The sequence below is a fragment of the Crocodylus siamensis genome, chromosome 5, assembly GCF_052110815.1.
Source record: "Crocodylus siamensis isolate JL-2025a chromosome 5, ASM5211081v1, whole genome shotgun sequence".
NCBI classification, from domain to species: domain Eukaryota; kingdom Metazoa; phylum Chordata; order Crocodylia; family Crocodylidae; genus Crocodylus; species Crocodylus siamensis.
This window is the reverse complement of record NC_143399.1, coordinates 10,160,700-10,173,756: the sequence shown is the minus strand read 5'-3', so window position 1 is coordinate 10,173,756 and position 13,057 is coordinate 10,160,700. Positions and strand designations below refer to the sequence as shown.

General features: G+C 45.4%; 1 protein-coding gene across 1 annotated transcript in view; it reads left to right on the top strand.

The window, feature by feature from the left end:
* Positions 1–4,464, top strand: part of GLIS1 (GLIS family zinc finger 1) — a 298,478-nt gene extending 294,014 nt beyond the window's left edge. The window contains exon 11 of the mRNA XM_090048455.1: positions 3,371–4,464. Within this exon, the coding sequence (XP_089904581.1) occupies positions 3,371–3,507 (137 nt within the window). The 3' untranslated portion in view covers positions 3,508–4,464. The remainder of the gene's footprint in view (positions 1–3,370) is intronic.
* Positions 4,465–13,057: the final 8,593 nt, after the last annotated feature.

Sequence of the window (13,057 nt, the reverse complement as noted above, 5' to 3'; positions counted from 1 at the left end):
AATCCCCAGGCTAGGAGCCTGCACCACTTCCCCTGGAAGCCGGTTCCAGGCCCTAGCCGCCCTGACTGTGAAGTAGCGCCTCCTAATATCTAATCTAAACTTACCCTCCGCCAGTTTGTGACCGTTATTCCTGGTCACTCCTGGCAGCGCACGGGGGAACAGGGACTCCCCCAATACCTGCTGATCCCCCCTGACCAGTTTGTAGCAGGCCACAAGGTCCCCCCTTAACCTTCTCTTGTGGAGGCTAAACAGGTTCAGGTCCCATAGCCTATCCTCATAAGGCCTGCCCTGCTGACCCCTGATCATACGAGTGGCCCTCCTCTGAACTCTTTCCATATTGTCCACGTCCCTCTTGAAGTGTGGCGCCCAGAACTGGACGCAGTACTCCAGCTGCGGCCTGACCAGTGCCGCATAGAGGGGGAGGATCACCTCCCTGGACCTGCTCGAGATGCATCTGTGGATGCATGACAGGGTACGATTGGCCTTCTTGACTGCCTCCCCACACTGCCAGCCGATGTTCATCGTGGAGTCAATGACGACTCCAAGATCCTTTTCCGTCTCCGTGCTGGCAAGAGGGGAGTTCCCCAACCTGTAAGTGTGGTGCCGGTTCTTCCTCCCCATGTGCAACACCTTGCACTTATCAGTGTTAAACCCCATCCTATTCTCATCCGCCCACCGTTGCAACCTGTCAAGGTCAGTTTGTAGCCTATTGCACCCTTCTAGTGCACCCACATCCCCCCACATCTTAGTGTCATCAGCAAACTTGAACAGGGTGCTTTCTACCCCCTCATCCAAGTCACTGATGAAGATGTTGAACAGTGCAGGCCCGAGGACCGAGCCCTGCGGAACCCCACTGCCCACGTCCTTCCAGGTCGAGAAGAACCCATCCACTACCACCCTCTGGGTGCGGCCCTCCAACCAGTTGGCGACCCATTTGACCGTGTGGGCATCGACACCACAGTCTCCCAGCTTTTTGATGAGGACAGGGTGAGAGACAGTGTCGAAAGCCTTCCGGAAGTCCAAAAAGACTACATCCACAGCAACCCCTGCGTCTAATGATTTGGTGACCTGATTTACAAGAGAAGACAGAATATATAGATTGGTATATGAGCACAACAGTATTTCATAGAATAGGGGATTTTCAGACACACTGGGCATGTCTATATGTGCTTTTACGCGTGCCTAAACTTAATGCGCATTTGCTTACTATACATTAAGGCAATTTAGGCATGCATCTACATGTTCATGCAGTAAGGTGCATTAACAATGCGTGCAGGCCAACTCGAAACTAAGTCGACATACGTAGTGCTAATGCGCCTTAGCGTGTCTACACGTGCGTCAAGGCACCTTAGCTATTCATGCCTAAATATGATACCTGCTTTTGCAGGTATCAAATTTAGGTACGAATAGCTTAAAATTGCCAGTTTTAAAGTGCATTAAGGGCATTCACATGTAGACCTGTGTCCTTAATGTGCCTTAAAAATGGCTAATGCACCTTAAATTGGCATGTGTAGATACACCCATTTTGTAGAGGCTGTTGGAAGAAAGCAGGCACTTGGGATAAAGGACAGAATTCTGTTTCATTGCTAAGATGTGTATGTGCCAATTATGAATTTTGTGGGTATCCAGGTCACCCAACACCATTCCACTTTCTCTTGTGTAACAGCCCAAATTGTCTCCACAGTCCTAGATTCCTTACCCAGGAATATTTTTGCCCTACATCCTTGATTGTTCCTATTGCACATCTTGGAAGTGATTTAATAATCAAAGTGTAACTTCATTTATGCTCTGTTGCAATTCATCTTTGCCATGGACAGATAGAAACCCTGTGTAAATCCCTAAATGTCACACTACTAAAAAATCACAAGTAGCAATTTGGCTGTCCATCTTTTGCCCATTATCCTAGTGTCACCTCTGTATGACATGAGAAACTTGGGTTCTGGGCCTCCCCCCAACCTCAGAAGGCTCAAGCTTTGTTCTCCTATATCACAGAAACAGTGCCCAAGTCACAGGCAAGATAGGGCTAAGCATGTCTTCCTTTATGATTGATCTGTCTTTTACTTGTGAGGCTAGACCCCCTGGACAAATAGCAGATGTACACATGAGGAATGCTGTGGGTCAGGGAGGAAGGCACTGCTCTGGCCTGGGTTTTGGACCCTGTTCCCAAGGCTGTTTATACAGTTTTACCCAATGGCTCATTAATGCCAAATGTATCACCTACACCAGGGGTGGCCAATGTGTCAAACGGCACGAGCAGCGTTCATGCACATGTGCATATATGTGTGGCAGATTGGGGCAGAGACAAGGAGAACAGTGGCAGATAGGGCAGGGAGCACAGGGCAGGGAGCAGAAAGCAGAGCAGGCAGGGGACAGGGATCAGCATGGCACTCAGGAAGCTTGCAGGACTTGGCTTGACTGGGTGGCCTACGCTGACCTACACTGATGGGTATCTGTAGGCATGTCACTACAGATGACACCCCGTCTCACCGCCTTCTTTCCGCTCCCTCCCATCCCTGCAGGCTGGAACTCGGCCAGCCTGCAGGGAGCTCATTGCCAGGGGACAAATGAGGTCCGGGATTTTTCCTCGCACAAAGCAAATTTATAGTCTCAACGAGGTCCTTGGATATAAGCAAATTCACACAAAATGAATTCACATAAAAAGAGACCCAAGTGTATTCTCAGGGGCCTGATGCCCAGGGCCTTAAGAGCACAGGGGAAAAAGGGGAATGTATTGGTATCCGTCTATTACCTCTGCAATGGAAAAGTGTATATATAATACAAGAGTCCTGAACCACTCCCCGACTAGGATACTGGCCCAGTCGTCATTTTGACATTTCTCCAGAGAGCTATCCTGCTGTGCTCAGGCGAGGACCAAAGCCATCTCATTGAAAATAAAATGTGACTCACACTAGGGTACCCTTATAAAGCAGTGAACAGGATACTTGTACACAGACAAACTGTAAGGTTAGTTTATGCAAGAGGGAAGGATTCTTGTGGGCGTTAGCTTTTATTGGACCAACTGCTTGGATAGAATAGACATAGGCAAGCTTTTGGGTACCACAGTACTGCTTCCTGAGGCCTCAAGAAGGGTGCTGGGATAACTGAAAGCTTGCCTGTGTCTATCCCACCCATGCAGTTGGGTCAGTAAAAGATAGTATCACCCATAAGAATTCTTGTCTCACATATTTCCCAGACCATCATGGTAACAATAGCACCTCAACACTACCAAGGTTAGTTGATGTATTTCCTAAGTAAGACTTTCAGGTTGAATTTTTGATTCATGCGATGCTTTATTATGTAGCCCTAGGGCTCAGATTTCAACTTGATTGTACTGCCCTGTAGTGCTAATTTATGCTCCTACCCTTTTCAGGCTACGATGCCATTTCTGAAGCACAATGCGTGTCTGAAGAAGGAGTCAACAGCGGACCAGAAGAAAACGGATTTTTCCCAAACGGTGCCTTTGATCATTGTTTGAATCATATTCCTTCCATCTATACAGATACCTAAGAGCAGATGTATTCTATCTTTCCTGTATTCTACCTATGCCTGTATATGTATTAACAAAATGTTGTTCAAGTACTTTTATTTAGTCTGTATCCTTATATGCGCTCATTTAAACAAACACCTCACATTTACCAACCCATTTTATACATGAATATTCTGTATGAGGTAATTATTGGAACCTGTTCCCTTGCTGTGGCACTTTGAAAGTCATGCTTTACGAGAATGAGGAGCATTTGAGACAGCTTGTTTTGTAAGTTCTCCTAGTAAAATGTAAATGTAAGTTATATAATAAACTTGTAAAGATTTTTTTCTCCCTGAAAAGTATGTTTTCCATTTGAGAATGTTGGTCCCTTTAAATCAGTTTTCAGTGAAATCATTTTTTGACCACAAGGGCTTTTTTTTTTGTAATTGCAGACCTCATGTATATAAACGTCTTCTTTTGCTCAGCTGGTTTTATATTTTCAGTTTTACAAGAAAGCATTAAAAAACTGGAACCAAGCATCCTGTCGTTTCTTACCTTCCTGAGTCCACATGCTCAATGCTCATACTTTATTCTATAATCCCATCAGTGATTGAAGCCTAACAATGGTGCTAAAATAGTTGCAAAGTACAAGCAGCAAAGGTGGATGCTGGAAATACTGAGCAGCTGGCAATGGGCAGATATGCAGATACAGGGTCAAAACATGGCTCTATACAGCGATGAATCTCAGACGGCGCTAGCAGTGTACGTACAGCAGGACGGGCTGCAAAACACATCTAAGACAGGGCTGCTTGCCTACACTACACTTGGCACAAAGAGCTTGCAACTTGGCTTTGGCACCTTTTCGTGCCTTGCTCACAACACAACAGGCTCACCGTCATAAACTTCTAATTTATCGGGGAAGGAAGATGGTAGATGATTAGAGTATTTGTGTGAAAAACATACTTGATTCTACCGTATGACCTAATGTTTTATACAATAGGACACCTTGCTGTAAGATATGGGACATTTCATACACATGCATAGGAGAGAAAAAGGTAAGACTGAAAAAAATAAGTATTGCATCATCAATAATAATGCGTCCATGGATAAAAAAAATACATGCTGGGCTTAGCTGGCCCTTAGAGATTTAAGCAACCATGTGTAACCACAGATACAAGCAATTTCCAAGGAAGCTCTGCAAGGGCGATAGCTAACCTTAGATAAGACAGGTCAGGAGCATTTTGGCAAGTGCTTCCTTCCTCTAAAAATAATTCCTATGGCTTATGATAGCGTGGAAAACCATGTCCTCTCTCAGTGCCTCAGGCTGAGCACTAAAGCTCAAGGCACCTGAAATCACTACTCACTTTTTAATGCCCAGGCACTCCCTACAGGCACAGGGATGGGATGCCATCACTCAGTCCACACCGTGTGCACAGCCAGTGAGGGCATGTGGTGCATGTACCATCAATCTGTTCCTTAGGGGCTCTGCAAAGGGTTCACTCGCAGCCAGAGCCCCATATGAGACCGTCTGCAGTGTACTACAGGGTACTCAGGCTCTGCCTCCTACAAACAGCTGCCTCCAAGATGGCCATGATCTTCAGTATCTGCGAGGAAAGAAAGCAGCAAGTCAAGGAATGAAGTGCTTGTGATTTCCTCAAAGCTGGATACTGATTGCTAGGGGCCTACCACATCGAAGCAAGCAACCTGGGAATGCTGTGGCAACTACCTCCCTCCCACTGCCATCTCAGCAGTCAAGTCGTCTGGTGGCATGACACCAAGTTATCCCTACTCTTGGCATTGTCTTTGCAGGCAATTGGTGAACCCCCTGTTGTGGGTTTGGCTAGGACAGGACTGGCCAACTGGCAGCCCACAGCCCACACAAAGCCCCCAGAGGGTTAGCGCATGCGGCCCACAGCCTCTCACACAGCTGCCACTTCATTTCACTGGGTAGCCCATGTGGCTTTTGCAGCTGGGAGTGGAGCTGGGCTGCCTGCGCTGTGCAGGGATGGATGAGGTGCACTGGGCAGCCTACAGCATGGAGGGAAGCCAGAGGGATAGTGGCCTTTGGGTCTATGGCCCCCAGCTGCCCAAAATTTGGATGGCCTGAGCTAGGACACATCTTGCCTCAAGCTCCACCTTCCAAACAATGGCCACAAAAGGCCTAGGGAGAATAGAAGAGGGTCTGAGCACTCATTACCAAATGCCACCTAGTCAGGCTTTAGTAGGGTGGCCATCATAGAAGACATTCCTCTATTCTTCCAGTTTTCTGCTACTCCGTCCTCTGCTGATATGAAACCTGATGCCTTTATGTCTGCTGGGATGACATAAAGGCATCCCGTTTCATAGATTTCATAGACATTAGGGCTGGAAGGGACCTCGGAAGATCATCAGGTCCAGCCCTCTGCCCAAGAGGCAGGAAGTCAGCTAGGGTCAAAAGATCCCAGCAAGGTAAGTGTCCAAATGCTTCTTAAAGGAGTCCAGAGTAGGTGCTTGTACCACCCCTGGAGGGAGTTTTGTATCAATAGAGGACAGACGACAACCGGCCTGTCCTCTCTGAAGGCCACCCTAGTCTTTAATAACTAGTTCTACTGTGAAAGGAACATTTTTCCCCAACATCACAGCAATACCAGTACCAGAACTGTAGGCAAAGAGGAACTATATTGCCATTCCCATGATGCAACAGCATCTAATTCATAACCTCTTTCTGCAAGTTAAACAAAAATAAAATTGCTTTAAAAATGACAGCGAGTTGGATTAGAGATATAATTCACCTAAACATAAGCACATTTTCTCAATTACAAAAAATATTTGTGTCCCAACAATCAGCCTATGGGAAACCACACAATGATTCACAAAGGTCTGGGGCAGTAAAAGCTGAGCAGCTGGAGCGATGACTTAATTCTAGAATCTCTATGATTCAGGTTTCCTGTAAATTAAAAGGAAAGCTTCAAAGAAATGAAAAAGTTCCTGATTTGTGATGCAAGGTTCTGGAAGATTTGCCACACCAAAATCATTAAAGCCCACAATAAGCCAAGATAATGAATACTTGTTCACTTATGTATTTGATTTCCCTTTTCAGTAGAGGAAGTGTCCAATAGGCACTTTTGCTAAACACACAATGAACTTCACTGCTTGGCAGGTCTCTGTGTGCGACGCTGTGAAAAACACCCACAAATGTGTATTACAAAGTGGGATTTGTAACACTACAAAGGAACAGCTCCATGGGATGAAGATGTGACCACTGGGTTTAGCGAGTGACAGTCACTTTTCAATCTAAATACTGTAATTTAAGTAATAAATAGCTCTAAGAAAAGGCAAGCATTTTCCCTTCACCATGAAAAACCCAACTCATTCTCTTTCTCTTATCTGTCCACCTCAGGCTACACAGCACATTTTAGGAGTGGACCAAGAGATGGCGATCACATCCAGCCTAGACCATGTTTGATACTGACCCATCTTGAACAACATCAGTCTTATGAGACCTGCAGTTCTTTGAGATATCCAGCATCTAAGATGGCATCCAAACCCAATCTATTGAGTGAGCCCATTCCAACTTTTTTTCTTATTTGATCCAGATTTTTATTGCGTTTGGATCCATTCTGTTTTCTCTTTGGATATTCATTTTCCATTGTTAATTGCACTGTGTCGCAAACTATAAAATGACCACCTTCCCTTTCCTCTATTATGGCGGTGCCTTTCCAAATAAAGATAAATGTGAAACTTTTCAGATATCTACGGGTATATGTTACCATACCAAACAAGTAACTAATTATGGTATAATTCCAATGATGCAATAGCACAGAAATTCAGGAGACTAAAGGTTCAAGTCTGATCTAGAAGTTACATCTGACTAACTACAGCATAAAAGTTATTGAATGTTATCCCTTAAAAATAACAGGTGTATCTGTATTAGATATCATTTTAAAAATTGTATCTTCTAGCTCATTAAGTACCAGATAATATATTTTGCTGTTGCCACTGGAGAGGCAAAGGGACCGCATCAGTCATGTTAGAGATACTCAATGTGTTGCAGCGATTGACATCTGCTCCACTGGTCCAACAATTAACATCTTCTATCATCGCTACAACTGTCATAACTCCAGAAAGAAGCCCAAGACATACAGGTGCAGGTTTAAGCAAGCAAGCAGAAGTTAAAATACAAAGGGGGGCTTCTTATGGCATAAGAGCCACCCAGAAAAGATGCAAGTACTGCAATGTGTACAGGAAAGTGATCTTTTGGTAGGATCCACATGGCTGCAACCACCACTTCTGGGTCTAGCTTCCTTCAACATCCTTCTTTCAAAGGCCTCTCCTCTCTCCAGTTACGCTCACGTGTTGAAGCCTTAGACGGTTACATATCTTGGTTTCACAGTCTGTCCAACTATTCATAGCTAAAAAGCCAGTCGAACTATGAGAGACATTTTTTCTTTAAATACATCTAAGAGATAGAAAACATATAGGTAGCTGAAGCCCTGATGCAACTGAGATTTCTATTTGATTTGCTTGGAGATAAAAAAGAAAAAGGTATCTATCTTTGGTATGAATCTTTGTAACGTGCATATAAAGGCAGGAAAAAATAGAGCGAGCACAGAGATAGAGGAAAATACAGACATTGTTTTTGTGCACTAATGACTATTATACTGGGATCAAGAAACAGATAGACATGCAGCTATCCTGGGGTAGCCACATACTATAGGCCTCATCACTAGGTAGGAGAGAGCACCTCCTTGTTTTTAGCAAATACCTACCCTCAAGATGAACATGGACATACTCCTAAGTCATTGCAACTCATACCAGGGAGGTTTTGCCTCTGATCCTCTCAGAGATCATCCCCTATCAGTTTAAGCAATGCTACCTGTTTACACCATGTCATCTGTCCACGCCCTAATTCTTCTAAACTAGTGTGGATGTTTGGTGAGAGCCACTAGTTCTTACTTGAAATCAAGCTAACTTAGAAGTTCCTCCTCAGTTACTGAGAACAAACAAAAGTATTATCTTCATTTTCTACACATTTTACCAATTTAAGCCTGCTGGAGGTCACTAGCCAATAGCATATTTTAGAAGAGGTTGTAGCTATACAACAAGCATAAGCACCCTCTCCTGAGCACACTTGCCATGTAGGGTAGGGTATTAAGAAATAGGGTGCTTGCTGTCATCCCAGAATATGACCCCCATTCACCCACCTTCCTTCTGGGCACATCAAGCCCAGCAGTGAGGCAGTGAGGACACCCTGGCATGCCTCTGGCACTGCACTTAAGATCTGGGGTTTCCAGCTTGCTCAAGAGGGGCTTCTTGTGCAGCCTCACCACTTTGTTCTTGAGTTCAGCAGCCTCAGAGCAGGAGTGGATAGGAAGGGCGTCTTGCCTTGGTGGCAACCCTTCCCTCCTTCCACCACCTTGTGCCCTTCATAGATTTCATAGACATTAGGGCTGGAAGGGACCTTGGAAGATCATCGAGTCCAGCCCCTTGCCCCAGGGGCAGGAAGTCAGCTGGGGGGGTCACAGGATCCAGCAAGATAAATATCCAAATGTCTCCTAAAGGTGTCCAAAGTAGGTGCTTGAACCACCTCTGGCGACGGTCTATTCCAGACCTTGGGGGCTCAGCCAGTAAAGAAGTTCTTCCTTATAGTTTCATAGTTTCTAGGGTCGGAAGGGACCTGAGCAGATCATCTAGTCTGACCCCCTGCCGTGGCAGGAAATAATACTGGGGTCAAACGACCCCAGCAGCCTGAAATAGTCATGGAGGAGGAAGCTACTTAAAAGGAATCTAGGTGGATAAAGGTGCACATAGAGGTCTGGGGTCAATCTTTTTAAGTGTCTAGGCCGCTTTTGTTTCTATTTTCAAGATTGCTTTCTAGGCACTTGCATGCTTCTGAAAAAAGTTCCACTAGACTTCTTTTTGTATCTTCATTCACCTAGATACCTTTAAAACCTGGGCTGTATTGCAAAGTGACCTTCCTTTCCTATCTCCTTAGGTTGAGAGCCACAAATTCTGTTAGGGATTCCCTGTGGAACACGACTCTGTTAGAACGAGAAATAAAACCCGAGCTGGGAACAGACATTGGAAACTGCCATGAAGCACATGGATAGAAAACAGTGATTCTAGTCACCCAAGATACCTGATCTAGCTGGCAGAAATGCAAATCTAAACAAATGCAGGTTTACATTTTACTATTTAAAGAATAAAATATCCAACATGAGTTCCATTAACACCTGTCAGGATTTTGGTACCTACTCAAATCCACATTTCTAATTTTACTGCTAAGTAATCCCAAACTTGGCAGCTACTAGGTAAAGCAAAATACCCAAACTAAACATCTGAAGTAAATTTTAGAATTCTGGAAGAGCCATTTCTGGTGCACAAATGGAGGTCATATGTATAAATGATTAGAAGCTTAAGGAAATATAAATCTTCTGCTTTTCTAAATTGATAACACACACGCATTGCATTAATATTCCCACATCAATTACTGGACTTGTTCCTCTCTGCAAAGATTTTTTCATAATTTTTTAGAACCTTTAGAAAAATGTTCTTATGTAAGCACCATTAACCCTTACTTTACACAAGACAAAGCGGTGAATTTCTTAGATTGCAGCCCTGCTGGTTCTACCAGAGTATGACTACTTTCCCCAACACGGGTGTCTTGCACTTCGAAGAAGCGGGGGGCTTCCCATATCCCAGACCAGAGCTATGGACTCAGACTATGCTACACTCAGCCACTTATGCTGGAGCTTCATGTAAATAATTAAATATTCATTAGGCTACAGCAGGGGCGGGCAAAATGCAGCCCGGGGGCTGGATGCGGCCCCGTCAGGCCATTCTATCCAGCCCACAGGGCCCCTAAAAAATTTAGAAAATTAGTATTAATCTGCCCTGGGCTGCCTGCCATGTGGCCCTTGATGGCTTGCTGAAACTCAGTAAGCAGCCCTCTACCCAAAATAATTGCGCGCCCCTGGGCTGCAGGGACTTCTATCTGTTCTAGCAGTTACAGCACTGATGAAATTTGGGGCTAGGGTTCAAATCCTTACTTTAATGAATCCAAAGTAGAGCAGCTCTCACACGTGAGACAGAGGGATTACACTCAGGATAACCAACACCCTGGTCAAAGCATCTACCTGGAAGGTAATAAACCCCAGCGCTCTTTCCTGCCTAGGGCAGGGGGTTGGACTCAGTGATCTACAGGGTTTCTTCCAACCCTAGAAATCTATTAAATCAATGGGAAACAAGGGCTGTTAGTCATGGTTTAAGTCAGGCAGAGCAAGGACTTGAAGCTCAGTCTCATCCATCACAGGGAGGTGCCCAGCCCACGGTCTCTCCAGGATGGAGAAATTCCTCCCTCTCTGGTCTTCCCACACTGAAGTGTCTTGGGTGCAATTCCAGTGTGGAAAAGGGAACTTGCAAAGCTTTTTCAGGATGGGAAAACCTATTTCCCAGTCATCTCCAGCTATAATTCTCCCTTCCTGCGAGCGAAGACAGCAGCAAAGTAGAATCTTGCAAGGATTTACCTTGCAAAGTGCTTTATTCTGCCTGTGCCAAGAACTTGAACGCTCACTATCTTCAAGGAGCAAGGATTTTTTGTGGGTTCTCTCTTTTATTAGACCTACTGCACGGTGCAATAAGACATAGCCTACAAAAAAATCGTTGCCCCTCACTTATTTCTTGGACCATCATGGCTACAACGTCACTTCAACACTACCAAGCTCACTACCAAGTTGCTTTGTTTTTAATTTGCCTGATGAATAAAGACACAGCCTACAAAAAATCTTTGCCCCTCACCTATTTCTTGGACCATCATGGCTACAACATCACTCCAACACTACCAAGCTCACTACCAAGTTGCTTTGTTTTTAATTTGTCTGATGAATAAATGAGTTGCTTGATAACCACTTGTACATTTATTTTTCCTTTGTCTCATTTGCAAGATTTTCCTCCCTAATCTTGAACTACATTGGGAGGTGGTAATTTTTGTCCCCTGTGACTCCTGCTACGCTGAGTAACCCATAGGCTCTGTTCAATCGCCAGCGCTAGAAAAGCAGAGAAGAGAAAGACAGCATCTGCCTCAGCCGGGTGCTAGAAAAAGACGTCCAACATCAACAGTCCTCACTTGATTAAGTTCCTCTCACAACATGCTATGATTTCCTCTGGAAACTAGAGGGCTAAGAACTCCTTGAATTTAAACTAATTTCCTAGTCACCAGATCCCACACTGTGCACTCCAATATATTTTCCCCTTACCGTCCATTGCGTCCCCTGCCCACCCGACGGTGGGACGCACGTGGCATTGTGCCGCTCCCGGGGCAGCTGCAGCCTACCGGCTGCCCTGAGCAGTCGCTATGGATGCTGCCAGGTAGCTTCATGGCTCCCAGCTCCCAGGGTGCCGTGCTGACACCCAGGCCAGGCTGCAGGGTCCAGTGCTGTAGCCCGGCTCAGCCCCACCAAATAATTTTTTCTTCCTCCGCCTATGGCATCACTCCCACCATGCACCACACAAGCAGCTGACTGTGGGCTTCCACCACATGGATCTCACAAGAGTGAATTTATCTTGCATAGAACAAATTTTTGGTATAAAAAGGGCCAACGCATAATAGCAAATTCGCACATACAAAACCCGCATAAAAGTGAGGGAAACCTGTAGCCAGGTTCAAAAAGGGACTAAACCAATTCATGGATGATAGATCCACTACCAGCTATTGAATGGAACAGTCAAGGATGGACACATCTCTAGAGAAATGATAGGGGATGCCAGGAGAGGTATGACAGGGAATCGCCAGTTCATGTGCTTTCCTGCTACTGCCACATTCAGAGAAAGGCCTATAGTTTTGTGGTATTTCCAGTCTACTTTTGGGTCTGCCAGGGAGCACACTGCCTCCCCCCTCCCCCCTGGCTCAGCAATCAACCGCAGGGGGACCCCAGGTGCCCCCTCCAGGCCCAGGAGCACTGGTCGCCAAGCCAGGAGGATGCAGGGGGGGCTTCCAGTGCACTCCCCAGTGGACCCAGAAGTGGACCAGTGCTGATGAGCGCACTGGGGAGCCCCCCGTGCTTCTGTGGGATGCTCCATCCACCCCAGCATCAGAGTGATCATGAGCCCCTGCTACCTAAAGGTATGCAGAGAAAACATTTAAAGCTGTGTCTATGTCCAAATCTCCGAATCTTTCCAAATCGATTCGAAGAGATTAAAGGGTCCTCTGATTCGATTTGGATTTGGAGATTCGTCCACCGAATCAGGCCGAATCTCCGCCAAATGAAATCAGGGAGCAGCTTCACACAGCCCTACTAGTTACTGCACATTTAGTTAGTACTTCATGAATCAAGTACTAAACTAAATGCACAGTAACTACCAGCAGACAAAGTTCTTTGGGTGAATCTGGTATCTTTTATTAGACCAATTTAAATCGTTGGAAAAATCTTTCTTAGCAAGCTTTTGGGTTTAACCCTTCATCAGGCTGAGGAACCGTCTGCAGGTGGCATATGCTCTTCCCAAAGAACCTTGTCTCCCTATGTCCTTAGACCAACACGGCTACAACGTACACCCCAGTAATTCCCACACATTAATGAATGTGCAGATGCACCCAGTGTCTCTCGAATGGACCCA